The sequence below is a fragment of the Pangasianodon hypophthalmus genome, chromosome 14 (assembly GCF_027358585.1).
Source record: "Pangasianodon hypophthalmus isolate fPanHyp1 chromosome 14, fPanHyp1.pri, whole genome shotgun sequence".
Taxonomy (NCBI): domain Eukaryota; kingdom Metazoa; phylum Chordata; class Actinopteri; order Siluriformes; family Pangasiidae; genus Pangasianodon; species Pangasianodon hypophthalmus.
Genome location: NC_069723.1, coordinates 9,535,614 through 9,554,523, shown reverse-complemented (window position 1 = coordinate 9,554,523; position 18,910 = coordinate 9,535,614). Strand labels below are relative to the sequence as shown.

At 41.8% G+C, this 18,910-nt stretch overlaps 1 protein-coding gene across 1 annotated transcript in view; it reads right to left on the bottom strand.

The window, feature by feature from the left end:
- Positions 1-18,910, bottom strand: part of cbl (Cbl proto-oncogene, E3 ubiquitin protein ligase) — a 46,170-nt gene that overhangs the window by 5,496 nt on the left and 21,764 nt on the right. The window contains exons 3-15 of the mRNA XM_026924404.3: positions 13,738-13,884; positions 13,482-13,638; positions 9,199-9,320; positions 7,840-7,977; positions 7,367-7,454; positions 7,142-7,273; positions 6,833-7,054; positions 5,778-5,909; positions 5,270-5,629; positions 3,814-3,908; positions 3,556-3,717; positions 3,349-3,458; positions 2,143-2,334 (exon numbers count right to left, since the gene is read on the bottom strand). Of these exons, the coding sequence (XP_026780205.3) occupies positions 2,143-2,334; positions 3,349-3,458; positions 3,556-3,717; positions 3,814-3,908; positions 5,270-5,629; positions 5,778-5,909; positions 6,833-7,054; positions 7,142-7,273; positions 7,367-7,454; positions 7,840-7,977; positions 9,199-9,320; positions 13,482-13,638; positions 13,738-13,884 (2,057 nt within the window). The remainder of the gene's footprint in view (positions 1-2,142; positions 2,335-3,348; positions 3,459-3,555; positions 3,718-3,813; positions 3,909-5,269; positions 5,630-5,777; positions 5,910-6,832; positions 7,055-7,141; positions 7,274-7,366; positions 7,455-7,839; positions 7,978-9,198; positions 9,321-13,481; positions 13,639-13,737; positions 13,885-18,910) is intronic.

Sequence of the window (18,910 nt, the reverse complement as noted above, 5' to 3'; positions counted from 1 at the left end):
TGGCATCATTTGGCTGTGGATGAAAAATGGAGCAAAAAGCAGAATTGAAGTGAAATACCAGAAGTGTCTGTGAAGGCAAAAAAAAAAAAAAAAAAAAAGCAGTAAGGAGAAGGATTTTGTTGCAGGACCATTAAAACCAACTCATGCTTCATGCCAAAGACCTACTCTGGTGGTTTCATGGAAGTGGTTGGAATATATGCATCAGCCAATTTGTCAATCTTGTGACAGCAGCACAATGTATAAAATCATGCAGATACAGGTCAAGAACATCAGGTAAACATCAGCAAGGGGGAAAAATGTGATCTTAGTGACTCTGACCAAGGCGTGGCTGTTGCTCATGAAACTAGACAGTTGAAGATTGGAAAAATAAAATCACCAGGTCTTTCTCCAATCTTCAACTGCCCAGTTTGGCTGAGTCTGCACCCACTATAGCCTCATATTACACTTCCTGGCTGACAGGAGCGGAAACTGATGTGGTCTTCTGCTGTTGTAGCCCATCTACCTCAAGGTTCTGCATGTCATGCATTCTGAAATGCTTTTCTGCTTGCCATGGATGTAAAGAGTGGTCATTTGAGCTGACTTTCTATCAGCTTGAACTAGTCTAGCTCTCCTTTGCCCGCATTTCCACCCACATAGCCTCCACTCACTGGGTGTTTTTTTTTTTTTTCCTGTGTAGAGACTGTTGTGTGTGAAAACCCCAGGAAAGAAGCAGTTTCTGAAAACCAGCCTGTCTGGCACCAACCATCATATCACAATCAGAGTCGCTGAGATCACATTTCCCCGTTCTGATGTTTTTTAATGTGAACATTCACTGAAGCTCTTGAGCTGAATTGGTATGTTTTTATGCATTGCACTGCTGTCACATGATCATTTAACTGGATAAGTGCATGAATGTGCAGGTTTACAGGTGTTGCTAATAGAGTGGTCAGTGAGTGTATATTAGTAACTATTTTTCATGTTATACTCACATTATTATTATTATTGTATTAGTATTATTGCTCATTGTACATATATTTTAGCATAATTGTTAGTGCCACAATGCATCCACTAGTAGTCACACTACTACCTAATGCTGTTTACTTTTCATGGGACCACTTAATCTCAAGTGCAGATATTAGAGGATTTTTTCACTTGGTTTTTATCTGTGAGGTGCCAGAAAACAGCAGCTACGTGTGGACAGCAAACCTCAAGATCTTTAGCCAGAAAGCAAAAGAAACTGGGAGCACTTCAAGACATAAATCAAGTGCAAAATAAAGCTTTAACAGACCACGATGAGAGATGGTCCAAGTACGGTTCGCTTGTGGGTTGTTATATAGAGGTCCGAGTTCATTTGTTATGGTCACATATGCACAAAAAGTGCTGAGTCATTGATCTGAGGTCACTTGGAATGCTAAAACAGGCATTAGGGTCGTCAGGGGACAGACTTCTCTTGCTTGTCTGAGTGTTGCTAATGATTTTCAGGTTACTGCAGATTTATAATAAGTGGTATATTCTTAACACACAGAGGTGATTAAAAGTACACATCAGGTATATCCATTGAAGTCTAATGTCAGATGTTTCCAACTTTTTAGTGGTTTTTACTTTCATATGGATGGGAGCAGGCAGGCAGATATGAAGCTCACAGGACATTCATTAACATAGGAGTCTATCAGGTGCTCCTGTTTAAAGCATTCATCCTTAGTAAATGCTTTATCTAGGTTAGCATTAGTCACAGGTTAAATGACTAATTTGTTTATATTTTGGGAAACAGTTCATATTCAACATATTGTGAGCAGGTAGAAAGAAAAATAACAGCTGTTAGAGTGGGTGGAATTGATCAGAATTCCTTCAGGAGTGGGCAGGAGTGTGATTAAGAAAGCACATATTTGGATATCAAAATGTGTCAGTGTGTGCTGGCAGTATATATAAGTTTTACTTCACTGACACGGTCGTTGATTTCCCCCTCCCCCCCACAACAGGACGCCTACTGCTTTCACTGCTTTAGCAGACAGTTAGTAGCAGAACCTCTGCTCCATCAACAAACTAAACTGTACAAATGTTACAAAACATTTATTCAAATAACTTAATGTTTTAATCTCAACAAACAAGCATCAAAGTGATGCAATAAATGCGTGAAGTAATGATCTGTCGGCGTGTACTTACGGAATGATGTTCCTGATTCGCTGTCCATAGACAGGCGGCTGAATGTAGCGGATGAGCCGCTTACGTCTGAGAGTGTGCGTCGAGCTACTGGCAGAGGTGGTTTAGGAATGTCATAGCCGTTCTCCTCCTCCTCCTCACACTCCGCCTCCTGCGGCCCGTTACTGCTCACCGACGGAGGCAACTCGGAGTAGTCTGGACATAGAGGGGAACAAAGTGATACAAACCTACCTCGCTGCACAAATGACAGCTATGGATGGCCAAGATGACTGGAACGATAGGAGGTTCTAAATGTAGGGCTGCTCATCTACACACATCACATATTTACTAATTCTTATTAAGTCATTAGACTCTGGATTCGTTTGGTCTTCTGCTACACATTCAAGTTTCCTCTTGTTTAACACTCAGCTATAAATATGAACGTTTTTGTTAAGAGTATAGCTGCTAATAGCTGAAAAATTTCAATTGTCTTTAGAAATTGACATATAATTACCAAAGACCACTTGACAACTTTGTTACTGAAATGATGTGGTCAATAAACTCATAACACCAAATTACTCATATTGAAACTACTGATCTAAAAATGTTTTCCTCTCTTCCCCTTTCTAAATAAAGTGTCTCATGGAGACGTAACAATTCTTCATTTGAGTCACTCCCTAGATCAGATAACACTTTTCCTTCATCAGCACTTTCATTAAAGATTATTGCCAGCACTTCCTGTGTGTTTAGGCTCTGTCCCAAATCACATACAAGTCACCATTATCAGTGCCTATTTGGTATTGAATTATATGGTTTGAGATGCAGCTCTAGTTTCTGATAATACAGGATATTCGAGATGATACAGTAAGTCTAGTGGTTTGAGTCTGGATATTTAATTTTTTTCTGTTTTAATGTCAAAAATGACAAACACCCAGTAAAAATGTAAAGGATGTTTTTTTTTCCTTTCAGGAAAAAGCACATTCAAACTGTAACAAAATGACTCGGCGCCTGTTTACAAACAAATATGTTGTATTAAAACTTCATTAATCCTTCATTCTTAACATATTTTCCACTTTTAATTAAAACAGCTCATTAGAAAATGTGACCTTTTATCGCTGACCATTATTTAGACTGCTACAAAGAGTCTATATTTAAAAATGCTTAAAGCAGATTATCTGAATTACTTCCCTATATATTAGTCATACAGGCTGTGTGAATGTGTACGCGTACCTGAATCACTGGCTTGATAAGGCAGGGTGGCGTTGAGCGCCTGGGCCTGAATGTTGTACATGGCTTCATACATCTGTGGGCCTTCGGGGTCTAGATCACTGAGCAAGCCCCTAGCCAATCAAAGACACGGTTCATTTAAAACAAAATTACGAAAAAAAAACGTTTTTACCATTCACTGTGAGTGTTGATGCTTGTAAACCAATTTACCTTGAGTTAAGAGAATTGGGGTGGTGAGGCCTGGGCACTGCTTCCCCTAATGAAGGAGTCATTGTGGACAGCACAGGCAGAGAGCTGGGAGTCATGTAGTCAGAATCATCATTATTCTCACAGCTATCCTCCCCAGAGTGCTGCTTCACTGCAGGAAGTGGTCTGACAATGCAAACAAACAAAAAAGTACTCAGACATGCAAACGATACAAAAAGAGAGTCACACCCATGGAGTCAAACAAATATACACAGCATATACCTGGATGCAAGAGAATAAATGGCATTGGCCGATGCAGAGGGCTTCACTTTTGGGTTGTCATACTCAGATCCACCAGAGGCTGTCGCGCCATAACACTGCAGCAGTGAGGCAGAAATTCAAACTCATTCAAATGGCACATGTGAGATTTTAAAATTATACAAAAAAATAGTGTCTAAAAGCAGAGTGGAAGGAAACGCTGTTATTTAACAACAAATGCACTGTCTCTACTGTACTGTGTATTTACTGTTATGTGTACTTATTGTTCAGTATACTTATTGTCTCACATTAGCTACGTTTACAAGGACACTAATAATCCGATCGTAATTGGACTAGAAGCACAATCAGATCTAAAAAGTCACATGTAAACACATCAATCGGAATGAATTGGCCAAAACCGATTAAAATTTCATTCGGATCGTAAGGGGTGGTTTAAACCCTTTTCTAATCCGATGGAGAGGACATGTAAACACTTCATTGGGTTGAAAATGAAACCAGATAGTTCTGCACATGTGCAATGACGTACAAATCACGTAATGACGTATGACACACGGCTGTCAGCGGTATTGGGGCTCTGACCGTAGCCTCACCAGGTGCCATGTTCCCCTCCACCATTGAGCATAGTGTCATAAATGACTGTCGTGTCATCCTAAAATTCTCCTTCCACTCCTCGTCTGTGAAGTGGTGCAAGACGACGTTGTCCCACCGGTCCTTGCTTCGGACCCTCATCCACAGACGCCTTGTTCTGGGCTCGGGAAGGGGCATTTTAATTGCTTGATAAATACACGCAGTACCGCACAAAACATCACGCGCTCGTCGTCTTCTAATTAGCAGCTGAAATAGGCAAATGTTAAGTCCGCTTTTTAAAACGAAAAAACGAAGCAATGGCAAGAGAGTGGCTGCTAGTATCTGTGTGTTGGAACGGCTGGAAACGTGTATTCATGCACTGTGCGAAGATCAAATCCGATTCTGTCATGTAAACGTGCATATCAGCCCGATTACTTTATTCAGCGTTCTTGTAAACACTGCGATTGGATTAATGAATCTGATTGATTTCATTCCGATTGAAACAAAAAGTGTCCATGTAAACGTGACTATTGTTGTGTATTTGCACTTTCTGTAGTCTTGTGTATTGCACTACTGTACTGTTATGTGTGTTCTGGAGGAATGATGTATACAAGTTATATAGTGGAATAACAATAAAAACCCACTTGATTTGACTTGAACAGATCATAAATGTATTAGCTAGCCCACCAGTGTGCTGCCCAGTCCCAGGTTGTGGTTGCATGGAAACTTAATTGACTGGGCAAAAAAGTAGCACATCATGTTTGTATGTTTGAAAAAATGTCTAACGTTTTGGCTATAAGCTTATATAGTTTGGTCTGAGTGCCCAGGCTACTGATCTGTCCACCCCTGACACAACACTACTGTTTGGCGCAAAGCGCGCAAAAATGCCCACCAGCTGGTGCTCGAGACCGGTAGAGTTGCTGTTCCGCTGACCATCAAGAGCCGAGGGCAGGGCAAGCGGAAGGGAGTGCCGGTTAGAAAGCTCTCGTGACCCACGCGTCTCTCCTCCTACAGCAGGCATCTGGGAGGGAGCTTTGGGGACTGGGCGTATGTTCCAGTCAGCCATGCCGCGGTTGGGCGGGGTAGGAGGTGGTTTATCACGAGGTGGTTCGCCAGGCGTGCTTGGAAGTGGCCTTCTCAGGATTCTACTATCAGCTCCAGCGGAATGAGGCCGCTCAGGAGGAGGAGGAGGGGGCAGGTCTCGCAGAGCTGGAGGCAGAGGCAATGGCTTGTCTTTGTGATGTGTAGAAGCCTGAGGATAGGAAGGTATGATTAGATAGTGATGCCAGAAAATACACTCCAGCACCTTTTGGCTTTCCTCTAGCCATGTGACGATAATTGGTCTTGAGGTTTACCATACACAATGTTGTGGTTTCACAGGGCAGTGTTAATAAATTTACCTTTGATGTGGCCCCGGGGCTGGAGGCCCCTGGAGGGTTAGGCGGTCGGTGTGGGATGAGATCTAGACGTGGGGGTACTGGGGGCAAAGATGTCTGGGGTGGCATTGACAGCGGAGATGGAGGCCTCTCCACCTGTAAAACACAAACCTTTACTAATGCATTATCACTTCAGGATTGATACTTTATGTGGAATGTGACACTACATACTGCACTACAAAAATCAGTGTTAATTTCATCGAATTACTGACACAAGCCAGTTGCAGATGGATTTTTTGAATTTATCAGTGATAGGATATTGTAAGGCAACCTAAAGGATTTTAATTATGTGATCACTGACAAAAATAGAACACTGATAATACATTGTGAGGTCAATATTAAATAGTAAAACCCCTTTATGAAGTTGGTACAGCTGAAGGTACACCTGTTTTCTGTGTATGTACTGTGAACACTGTGCTGGAACGGTTGTGAAGAAATGAAATGTAGCACTTTATGACCAGGGATGGCACTCTGCACTCCATCAGTTGCCAGATTGCTCCAAAACATTGCTCTGTTTGTGCAGGCTGAGAAACAAAAGTGTGCAAATGCTTCTGTTGACTGGACCACTAAACCATTTCTGTTCACACAGGATGCTGACAAACGGCATGTTTCACACATGGACAGTTTGTGAAGGTAGAATGCACTGGCTATGTGAAAACCTTAAACGCCGAAGGAATACGTATGTTAGCATGTGCCGCAGTATTGGGTTAAGGAATAATTATTGTATTCGGACCTTTAATATTCAAATTATTACTCAATATAAAGGCTGGAAAATTAACGCTGGATGAAATGAACATGCATGGAAAGTTATACAAATGTATTTTCCATTATTTCTCTCTCCCACCCTCTTCATGCAAAGCAGAGGCACTGAACATTAAATATAACTGATGGAACCGATGCAATCAGATCTCTGTCTCACCAACAAGAGGCCACAGCATCTAACGTGTGAAAATCAGTTGGGAACTCCCTCTGAATCATTGTCACTGATGTAAAAGAGAAAGGCTTTAAGAAAGACTCACTTTAGTACAAGCCAGCTTGCTCATCATGAGGTGGGGGTCTTCCAGTCGGTCATCATCGTCATCATCGTAGCTTGGCGAAGGTGCCCCCTCTGCTCCGAACATGCCCCTGCAGCCCCCATAGGAACCTCCGCTGTTGTCCTTGGGGTCGAAGGGGTCAACCACAATGGGCTCGGTGCCCTTGATTTCGCAGCGGCAGAAAGGGCATCCCTGGCCCTCTGATTCCTGTGGCACAGAATAAGAGACTCAGACAATCAACAAAAGATAGAAGTTCTAAAATAAAAATAGAAGTTCTGCTGCCGTCATTCTTACCTGCCATGCAGTGAGGCAAGATGTGCACATGAGGTGGCCGCAAGGCTCAATCTTCACGTCCTTGTCATTCTCAGCACAGATCTTGCACAGCTGGAAAGTCGAGCCCATTTCGCAGTAGAGCTCGTACTGCTCCTGTTGAACAGAAGAAAGAAAGGAGTGTGTTAAAGCTGTGGAATACCAATTAAGAGAACAAAGTTGTGCGTAGAAAGTGATAGAGAGACTAACTTGTGTGACTTTGATATGGTCTTGCGGTGAGGGCTCACACAGGCCTGTGAGGTCTGGGTTCTGAGTACGACCATCGGGGAACAGATAACTAACACACAGATGTGCAGTCGTAAGTCACTGAGATATTTCTAGCACAGAGATCAGCGACTCAACATACTGTACATCGAATGACAAAAAGTACTTAATAGCAACAGTTACAAAATAATGCACTGTATTGAGTGACAAATTTGTGAAAACTAAAACACAGTGTCTCATCTGAAATCAACTAGTTGTTCCAGCAATTACACAGCTCACAAAAAACATTATCATGGAACATTTTAAAGCCTCAGCCTCCACTGCGACACTGCTTCCAATTGAGGGATGTTTATGTTCAAGTTAATTAAGACAGCCGAACATACTGTATGTATAGTTGGAAGCCAACCATTTAGCCTAGCACAATAGTAATGGGTTATGACGGATATAAACACACTTACAATCCTTCCCGGAAGCCGTCGATGAGAGCCTGGAAGAGAGGCTTATTGTGGGGAATGGTTTGCAGGATATTCCCGTCTGCAGTCACGTAGCCGATGGCCCACTGGCCCAGACGTGTGCAGCTCAGCCTGAAAATGTAGCTACAGTGCAGAGCAGAGGAGACCAATATGTCCCAATGTTAAAGTTTGATACAATGATGATAACTTTTGAATACCTAATTTTGAATGCAACATGTTTGTGGCAAAAAAAAAAGAATCCTGGCCAATTTTCATTTGCCCCAGAGTGTACTACTGTGGCAGTGAAGGCATGGTCAGGAACCGGATGTGAAGGGTGGCCTGAGTTGTGGAGAATGAGCCGGTAACAAATGAGTGTCAACACCTATGTGTGAGATCTATGCGAGACTATTTATGTCCATTTCCTCTCCCAGTAGGCACTAAATCCCAAAGAGAGAGCAGTGACTCAGAGAGGAGTGAGCTCCTGCAACCTTGTCTGTGAATAGAACGCTCACGGCACTGTGCGCGCATCTGTGTGTGCCTTTTTTGTTTAAGCTGCATCAGTGATTTACACTGCAGCAAAAATGCTATAGGGAAATAAACTGAAACGAAATAAATAAGAAAATTGCTCTCTTATCATTCCCTCAGATAACAAACCAGGATTATCACAGCTACTTTTATCAAGTGCTTACAGGTCCTTTTTTTGCTTAACGGATTAATAGATTGCATGAGCTAAACTGGGTAACACCCCTGTGAAACTTGTCCAGTCTTTTTTCAGTCATCCTTCCTCTAGCTGCTAGCGTGACGAGGCTTAGTCGACCGGATCGGGTTAGTGCACACATAAGGGGAGCAACAAGTACAATATCAGCGTCTGCTATTTTCCCTTAATGATGCAGGAGTTTCAAATTGAATACCTCTTAAAAAGACTGCACGAACCTAGAAGGACATATACAGTACTCATTAATAAATATGCGGAGAAAACAAAAAAAAAAATCAGTGTGACATCATGCGAGTCTTACAATACGTCTACTGATCCCGGGTACCAAGCTGTTCTGTGATCCGCTGGGAGCTCGAGGTCTTCTGACTGAACATGAATCGTCCCTGTGTGAAAATGGTTACTAATGATTATCTAAGCCTGCTTGTGTAATGAATGGTCATTCGGATGGGACTGTGGCTGCGTGCGAATGTATAGGGGACATCTTATCCAAAAGGACAATGCGTGGATGCCCTATTGTTGCGCGAAGGCCTTGCGTAGGAGAGAAGCCGAAAAGGGCTGGAGAGTTATGATTATACAGTAGGTGTACATAATTGTTTCATTGTTTTACTCTGTAGACATGTAGGTGGTAAGGATTGTAGCGGGCGTACTACCTGCCAGGCTTGTGGATGAACTTCTGTAGGCGAGCTTTGACCTCATCGTAGGTGAGAAAAGCCATGTATCCCGGGTGAGTCACTGCAAGGCTGTTCCAGTTCCGCAGCAGAGATGACCAAGGCTACAGAATACACACAAACACACACAGGGTCAGAATCGGCACTAAGCACAATGAGAGCGCCAGTAATGAGAATGAGTCATTCTGTACAGCAGGTCTGCCAGTTAGTCTGATAAAAACCCTCGGGTCTATGTTGACAAATACAGACCGGAACAGCAGGACATTTAATTGGAAGAGAATGAATGTGAATGAATTTAATGAATATGAGAGCATAGGTGAGAAGCCGAGCAGATGGAAGCATTCCCAAACGAATCAACAAGTGTGCTAAAACAAAGAGCTTTTTTGTTCCAGCCTCTTCTAAAACCACAGAGCTTAATACCTCAGTGGTTGTATTGTCTGGAACAAAAAGAAGCTGAACTGAACAACTACCTGTTTCATATAAAGAGGTTTAAGTTTAGTCACACAAAACTAACTGATGTTAACCCGTTATCCTGTTGCCTTTCATATGTTTATGTATTTAGTACACCATTGCGTATACAAAATGAATAACACATGTAATGAGTGATGTTCCCTGAGTGATGTAAACATATAGGGACATATTTAGTTAGCTTACATAAAAAGAGAAAGCATTTCTGCAAAGCGCTGCTTTAAAAACTTCAACGCCACCTCCAGAAAGTCCCCTCTGGACAGAATGACAACAACCAAGCCTTTTTCTGTGCTGTACAACAAGTCAAGAGACACGTGTAGAGCTGCAGAAGAGTGATTTGGTGTTTCTTCTGTGTTGATTCGTATGCATGTCTGGGGTCATTATCTCGTTGAAACATATAGATTACATGAACCTTGTCTTGCATTAACCTCCTGGCAGAGACAACCAGGGTTTGGTCTAAAATATCCTGGTACTGCTGCCATAAATGTTAATAAGAGCCTCGGACAACTAGTCACAAAAAAAAAAAAAAAAAAAGCCCCATAGCGTTACTGTTTACGGGGGTATGGAGGCTTCTCCATATATATAGTTCTCTTTTCTGGCTAATCCTAGTTTAGTTACTTTACTATAAAAGGTGCTGCATTTGGTGGAGTCTTCTCAGAAGGAGCTTCTTCCAAGCAGCTTGTTGTTATGGAGGTGGTGTCTAATAATTGATGATGATGATATTGAAACAAACAAAAAAAAAACCCTTTATAATTAACTGCATTATGTAATTATTTGTAATTATATTATAAATATAAACTACGGCCCTTCTTGTTCTTAATGGTATTTTAACATCCATCTGTGTCATTTGCATTCAAAACACTTTAGTTTTGAACATGTTGAGTGATGTGTGCAACCTCAAATTTATCACATATGGTCAACCAAATATATAGTTCCTTTTTTTAAGTAAACTTTTTGCATTTATTTTGAATGTTAAACATTTGTTTAAATAAGACGTAAGCAGTTTCTCCAGCTGTTTTCTATAATTATTTCTGCTTATTTTCTGTAAGGGTGCCAATAAATGTGGAGATGACTAGATGGCTCCTCCTGTGAAATGACTTATTGCTGTATATATTGAATTGGAAGATATATAAATGAACAGTGATATCAAAGTTTTCTTTTAATGTTTTGTTAGTGCAATCATAACAAAAAAAAAAATTATGTCATAATTCACATTTTGCTGTCTTTCCCACTCCTACATTATGAGAGTTTAAACAGTTTTTTTTTAAATGACAAGGTTTGGGTGAATACACAATTTCAGTGATGAATGAGCCAATTTCTTCACACAAACCTAAGCTGTAAGCCCTGTAACATTTTATTCAATTAAACAGAACTGATGCACATGATTTAATCCGTTCAGACCTTCTTAGAAGTTCAGAGTGATATTTAATTGCCTCAGTTTCGGTAAAAACTGATCCTGCACGTGGTCGTCTAACAGGACTGATCCGACCATCTTGAAAAGCATCATATGAAGGCAATCGAAGATGGAATTGAAAGACACTTGAGTCGAATAAACATGAAGTGGTGGTCTGGAGATTTGGACATGTTCTCCCATCAAACAGGGTTATTCAGAAGCAGAAAAAGCACGGCCTTACTGTGAAGAGCTTCATCAAAGAGCAAACAAACTCTCTGTAAACAGTCTGCCTATTTCTGGCTGATGGCAAGGCCAAATAAAGGGTGCAGTTCCCAGGAACACAACTTAGAGCGCTGACTGTCGCACCACATGCACAGTGATTATACAGAGAGTACACAATGTGAGATACGGACTTAACATTTTGTTCAGATTTTATGTGTGTAAGAGAATAATTTCAGAGCTGACAACCATTTGTGCCAACAAATATACTCGAAAAGCTAATGTTTTCTGTACATTTGAAATATAGAGGCACCTTTTATGATTTTAATAAGCCAAATCTTGTGCTTTAAAACCACTGACCTGAAACACAGCAGATTTAAGAGATCCCCTCCTTCTTCCCAAATTAGCCTTGATGTACAGGGATGAGGGGAAAGCAGCTTAATTAAAGGGTGGATATGATATGTAATGATAGGCTGCCTCACTGAGAGCTCTCTGTGATGCCTGCTTTAGAGTACTCGGTGTAATGAGTCGACAACTTACACAGGAACACAGGCTTCTAAATGCTCCTCTATGAGCAGTTGTGCTGCTGCAGTAGAGCAGGAAACCAACACAACAATAAACCACAATGATATTATTAACAGCACAACAAGGATAGCTTAGAAGCATTTACTTAAAAAAGAGAATCGCTTTGTTATATCGTGACAGAACAAAAATTCAGCTTATATGATGTACAGAATTCCCAACTCCATTGTTAACCTTTTGGTAGTTTTTAAATTGTTCATTTCCCATAGTTCAACAGTAAATGTCTGTTAAACACTTTCTAACACTCACCTAGGAAGAAGGCTACCAGGAATAAGAAAGGAAAATGTGTTGGGAGAAAAGGTACACCATATGGCCAGACGTATGTGGAGACCTGATCATCAAACCCATATGCGGTTCCTCCCCAAATTGTTGCCACAAAGTTGGAAGCACACAGTCAAATAGGATGTCTTTGTATGCTTTAGTTCCTTCACTGGAACTAAGAGGCCCAAACCTGTTCCAGCATGACAATGTGCACAAAGCGAGCTCCATGAAGACATGGTTTATCAAGGCTGGAGTGGAAGAACTCGAGTGGCCTGCACAGAGCCCTGACCTCAACCCCACTGAACACCTTCGGGATGAAATGGAACACTGACTGTGTGCCAAGGCTCCTCGCCCAACATCAGTGCCTGACCTCACTAAGGTCCTTGTGGCTGAATGAGCACAAATTCCCACAGCCACACTCCAAAATCTAGTGGACAGCCTTCCAAGAAGATTGGAGGCTGTTATAACAGCAAAGAAAGGACCGACTCTTTTTGGAATGGGCACATATGGGCGTGATGGTCAGGTGTACACATACTTTTGGCCATACAGTCTATGTTTAAAGTTAAGTGAAGAGGCGTAGTAACAAAGGTTCCGGGGGATGGCATTCCCAAATTTGGGGGCTATGGCAGTAAAGATCTACCTCCCTGATCCTGATGTCAGTCTTGTCTTTGGGACCACCATGTAACGCAGCACTGGTGGTCCTGAGAGTCTGAGCAGGCATGTAAGATTGTAGGAGCTCAGAGAGATAAGGCGGGGAGAGGCGATGTAGTGCTTTGTAAAGGAGAAGCAGGAGTTTGTATTTAATTCTCTGTGAAACGGTTAGTCAGCGTAGCCGTTGGAGTAATTGGTATGAGCTGTATTGTGAATATGCTGAAGTCTATTTAGGGTTTTTACCAGAAATGCCAACGAAGAGGGAACTACCGTAATCTAAGCATCAGGTTATGACAGCATGAACCAGGATTTCAGAATGTTTCAAACTATTGGTTTTGCTAAATTTTCGTGCAGTTTTCATGAGTGAGTAGCACCCTTACATGGGGTTCAAATGATGTCAAAAATTATACCTAGACCGCAAACATTTGAAGAATTTGACAATGATCATTTGTTTCTAATCTGCGTTAAGGATTAATGTCTCTTTAGCCTGATCACCATGTGCCAACTGCCAACCAGATTCAATCAGTTTGCAGTCTTTAGAAACGGTGCAGCACACACACACACACACACACAGTTGCAGCACACCTGCAGTTATGTGCTAACACCGAACAATGGCCATTGTTAAACCACTGATATCAGAAACAATAGCAGAGACGGCAGTCTGTGTTGTGGAGCTGAGATGATAGCGCACCTGAAAAAGCCTGGTGAAGATGTCAAACTCGAACACAGAGATGTAGTCGTTGCAGGTGAGGTCTATTGTGGACTTGAGGGCCATGGCCTCTAATCCAGAGCTGATTGGGTGAAATTCGTGCAGTGCTTGTCGGAAGACCTTCCACTGGACAATAGTCCTGCACAGATCAGAGAAACACACAAGAATATCGAGTTGCACAGCAAGAAAAGTGACAGTCATACTGTGATTCATGTTACGCCATAAGCTGAATACTCACTTGTCTCCAAATGATCTTCTCCAGAATTCTGCTGCATCTGCCTTCGTAATCCTGAAATTATCCCCCTGGAACAGACCGCTGGGAAAGATGGCTTTGAGCTCAGCCAGCATGTGACTGAAGATTAGCGATAGTTTGGTCAGGTTTCGTCTGAAAGAAAAGCAAACAAAAGAAGGGTGTCAAGAATCATTCACAGCAAAAAAAAAAAAAAAAAAAAAAAAAAAAAAAAATGCATTCAGACATTTATGAAATATTTTTTATTTTAGTATACATATTATTTAGGACGGCACGTTGGTGCAGCAGATAGGCTTGCAACTCTCCAGGATCCCCGGTTTGATCCTGACATGCCATTGTGTGGATTGTTTATGATAAATTGCCCCTAGATTGAATGAGTGTGTGAATGTGTGCATGCAGGATGCTCTGTGATGGACTGGCGGCTCATCCAGGGTTTATTCCCAACACACTTCCCGTGTTCCCGGGACAGGCTCTAGATCCAGTGTGACCCTGACCAGGATCAAAGGTTACTACAGATGAATGAATAAAAATATATTATTTATCACTGAGGCAGGTGAAGGCCGGTCCTGAGAGGGGGCTGAAGAGAAGCGAAGCAATTCTCAAAGCTATGGCTGATGCTACTGGCCCTGGGCACAAGGCAAGGCGAGGCGAGGCGAGGCGAGGCGAGGCAGGGAGTCCGGCAGGGAGAGGAAAGGGGGGGAAAAAGCCATGATTTACAGGCCAGCACAGTGGGGGATTGTGCAAGCGCTCCAGTCTGGAGAATTGACATGCACAACAGAGTGTGAGTGTGTGGCAGGACTGCAGCTGCCTCCAGGCAAGACTAGCTCAAGCTCTCTCTCCCCCACCTCTACACCACACACACAGGCACAGGTGAGAGCGAGAATCACAACACAGCAAACACAAGAATCTGCTAAGCTGTGATGCTCAACAGACAGAATAGGCTCATTTTATGAACAGAGCTACAGATAAATACAAAACTGAGGATTTTTTTTTCTCCTCCAGATGTCATTCATCTTCACACACACATACACACACACTCACTCCATTCTCCTGCTGTTCTCAGCATTTCTTTGAACTGATTAATCTCCCTTCCACTAGAAATGTGAAGTGAAAGTGCAAAGCGCATTGCCTTTAGCGGTGACTCTGAAATTGTGGTCAGAGCGCCTATTTTTAAAAAAAAAAAAAAAAAAAGCTAAGACACTCTGAAAGCCAATGTTCACTAAGTCATTCATCTATAACAGCAAAAGGAAAGAGTGTGAGATCCCCCCTGGCAGTGTGCATTTGTTGTTTTTTGAAAGCTTGGTGCAAAAAGGTGGCAATGTGCTGCCCTCAATGGGGAACAGCTGTGCAGCATTTCCAAACAGCAGTAAAGCATGCATGAGGATGTCGATATGTGAGGGGAGGATTATTTAAGAAGGAAAAAAAAAAAAACAAACAGAATGCTGGCTATGTAGAACATTAGCAATGCAGCCACAATGAAATGAACGGTAATGTCAGAAATATAACATGATGGGGTGGTGTGAAGCAGAGTACTATCCTGAAATTGATTATCGACACTCACTTTTCATCCATGACAGTTACATTTAATGTTGTGGAACATCTGCAAAACATGTTAGTTCCTGTTGACGCATATGAGCGTTAAGAAGTTGTTCAGTCACCAGGCTCTGTTTTGCTTTTGTCTCTTGACACGGATAATATGGGAAAAAATGCTGCTTGTCATGTTAGTGAGAAACCGCAAATCCATCCATCCTGATGACTTTCCTGGGTCTGAAAACGCAAAGCTGTAAATGTACAAAGCGCTAACATTGGAGACACCTTCCAAAAAAATCCTAAATAAACATCTCCTCCTAGAAAGCTTCCCCAGATCAACATTTACACCAGTGATTACACCGATACACCGCAACACTTCTGTGCCACAGACAGTTCTAACTGTGTGAGTCAGATAAAAACCTTATTTTTTTGCATTGCTTATTGCAAATAGGAGTCACAAAAGTGTATCTACATTCTGTTCAATGCAAGCATTCCAGCACTTAACGAGTACTGACACAAAGCTTTTCATTTGACTCACCCTCGTATACATCATACTATACCGTTCTTAAAAATTCATCCTCTCAAACAGCCCTTACATTTTCAGAATTGGAGCCGTTCCCATGGGCTCTGGCGGAGCTTGTTTGTTTAATGGCTAGAGTAGCAGGGCCTAATGCTATATGAAGCCCTTTCCTTCCTCTGGGACTCCTGCCAGAACTTTTCACTGTGAATCTCCCTTTTTATCCCACAGATCCTCCTATACTGCATTTGTGCCCTATAGAGCATGTAGGCTGAGCGAATAGTGAGACTGGGTGGCAGTAATTATGCAAGCTGCAAAGCCATGAGTTGGGAAGCGGAGACATGAAAAACACATTGCCAAAAAGGTTAGTGGCTCTGAAATCATTTACAAATGGTTTTCAAATGTCCGGTTTGGAGACTGATCACGCCATTCTGTGGAAATTTGTGCGGACTGATCACACTGCTCCTGCTGATTAAAACAAACAAAATGTCTGGGGCTGTATGAAAACTTTTTTTCCCCCCTTCCACAAATCCTCAACTGTCCGCCCACACGCTAGTTTTTATGACTAAGTATGAACACACAAGCCATCGCCCCCCTCCTCCATTTTTCTATTCAGGCTCTTGGCCTCTCCTCGTCATGACACTGCGTATGAGCCAAACCTTCCCTAGATACTGTGCTTTTGTAAGCCTTCCTCCTCTTTTGGCCTGACCTTTAACCTGCAGCTGGCTGCTCCCTTCCTGTTTCCTGTTTTCCATGATAAAAAAGCCAGGCCAACAACAGAGGAGAGACAGAAGTCTGCGAATGCCCAAGGCAGACAATCAAAGAGCCGTTCTACATCCCCACCTATCACGCTGCTCGCTACGGAACTTGAGCAGAAGTGAATCAAATGAGAGGTTACTTCTTGAGGTCACATTTCAAATGTTGTGCAATAGTGTATATTTTGCCAAACACCCTACACTTCCTTTTTGACTTTCAGTATTTGCCAATATTGGACCATTCTGTCCCATGCTTTGTGAAGGTGAAAGACTGAGAGTATCCTGCAAAGTGGGAAAAGACCCGGTGGCCAAATGCAGTTTGTTGCAGGGCTACATTAGAATACAGATAAATATCACAACTTACTAAAGACACACCATTGTTTGGTTAATAGAGAACAGCCATTTAAGTGCATCAAAATGCTCTCTTGATATCTGTGTGAGTATAAGGAAACAGTTTTACTGTTAACTGTGTGGTGGTCTGCAAAAACCATCGCTGTGGCTGAATTCTGGGAAACATCCAAAAAAAAGGTTTAGCCAATTTTTTTTCTGCATATAACATTACTTTGATGTATCAAAGTATCCCCCAAGCCTAATCAATCCAGCCTGTAATAACGAGTAAACTTGTCCGCAGTGGAGCCAGAACGGATCTTCAAATGCAAATTAAAAAAAAAAAAAAAAATTGTGGTTGAGATACAAGAAAAAGTGAAAGATAGTTCAGGAAGCAGTTTTCACACACACACACACACACACACACACACACACACACACACATTCACCAAACACCACCTTGTGAAAGTGATGTTTCTGGTATGGTTTACTCTGACAGCAGAGTACTAGAGACTAAACACACAAAAAGACACAAATAAATTAAATAAAAATTGTTTTATATATGGGGGCACAGAGGCTTAGTGGTTAGCACGGTTGTCTAGCATCGCCAGGGTTGGGGGTTTGATTCCCACCTCTGCCCAGCGTGTGTGTGTGTGTGTGTGTGTGTGGAGTGTGCGTGTGTGTGTGGAGTGTGCATGTTGTTCGGCTTCATGCATGCTTCGGGGGTTTCCTCCGGGAATTCCAGTTTCCTCCCTCAACCCAAAGACATGTGTTGTAGGCTGATTGGCATCTCTAAATTGTCCGTAGCGTGTGAACGGGTGTGTGTGTGTGTGTATGCGATTGTCCCCTGCGATGGGTTGGCACCCCGTTCAGAGTGTCCCCTGCGACCCTCTGTAGGATAAGTGTACGGAAAATGGATGGATGGATAGATGCTTTATATACAGCATCTACGATGAATGAACAAGTTTTTTTCCCCAGTTATGAGATTTCTGTATTTCTATTTTCCGATATTTTATTCCGAACAATCTGAGTTGGGCTAGCCTATTTTTAACAAACCACCTGACTTCACATGTACCAAAGCACCAACCAGAATTAGCCGTCTGCTTATCAGCTACACTTTTACCCCAACCACAGAGGCTGAAGTGACTTCTTTCCTGCTCACTCAACCAATTAGTGCCTAAGCATGAGAACAACTCCGCGTCAGAATTTTTATCATTTAATATACACAATTTTACCGAAGCCAATTGTGTGGTAATGGCGAGTAGGATTTTTTTAATAGCGAAAAGAGAAAGATGAGAATGATTCGAGTGGCTTCACTGTGACTGAGATAATCCCGATCTACACATAGTACTCTAAAAAAGTAGGCAGGCTGTACACATCTAATTCTTAATATGAAATAATGCAGGTCTCACAATACTTTTTACTTACTAGCAGACACACTGAAAAACCAAGATAATGCTTTTTGCTCTATAAATTAAAAAAACAAACAAATATAATAAAATCTTACAACATTATAATTGGAAATAGTTCCACTGCTGCGACAGATTTTAATCACTTTTATTAAACAGACGTGATGCGTGCACTGCTTCTGTGCTACCTTGTTCACACTCCTGCCTGGATAGTTTTTTTTTTTTGTCCACTTAGAGCTGTGGTGTTCAACGGTTTTGAGCACAAGATTACTATGGAAGTCAAAATTTGAACTGAGGTCTACCACAGTATATATATACATATATTTTTCCACCCAAAAAAAAAAAAAAAAAAAAAAAAAACCCACCCCAAAATGCCCACCAAGAGTGATGCCATTTTACTTTAGTAACAGTAAAGCAGTTCATCTACCAGTACAGGATTCAATAATCAGTCAGACAGTAATACAGTTCAAATACCAATATGCAACAACAGGAACAGAAACATGTTAATGCAACATGCACAGTTACACAGTTCCAGCGGCACACTCTTAATTGCTGTTTTTATGTCTTCTTTGTTTTATAGTCTGTGAATAATGTGTCGCTGGTGACAGTCATCGCTTCTTGTA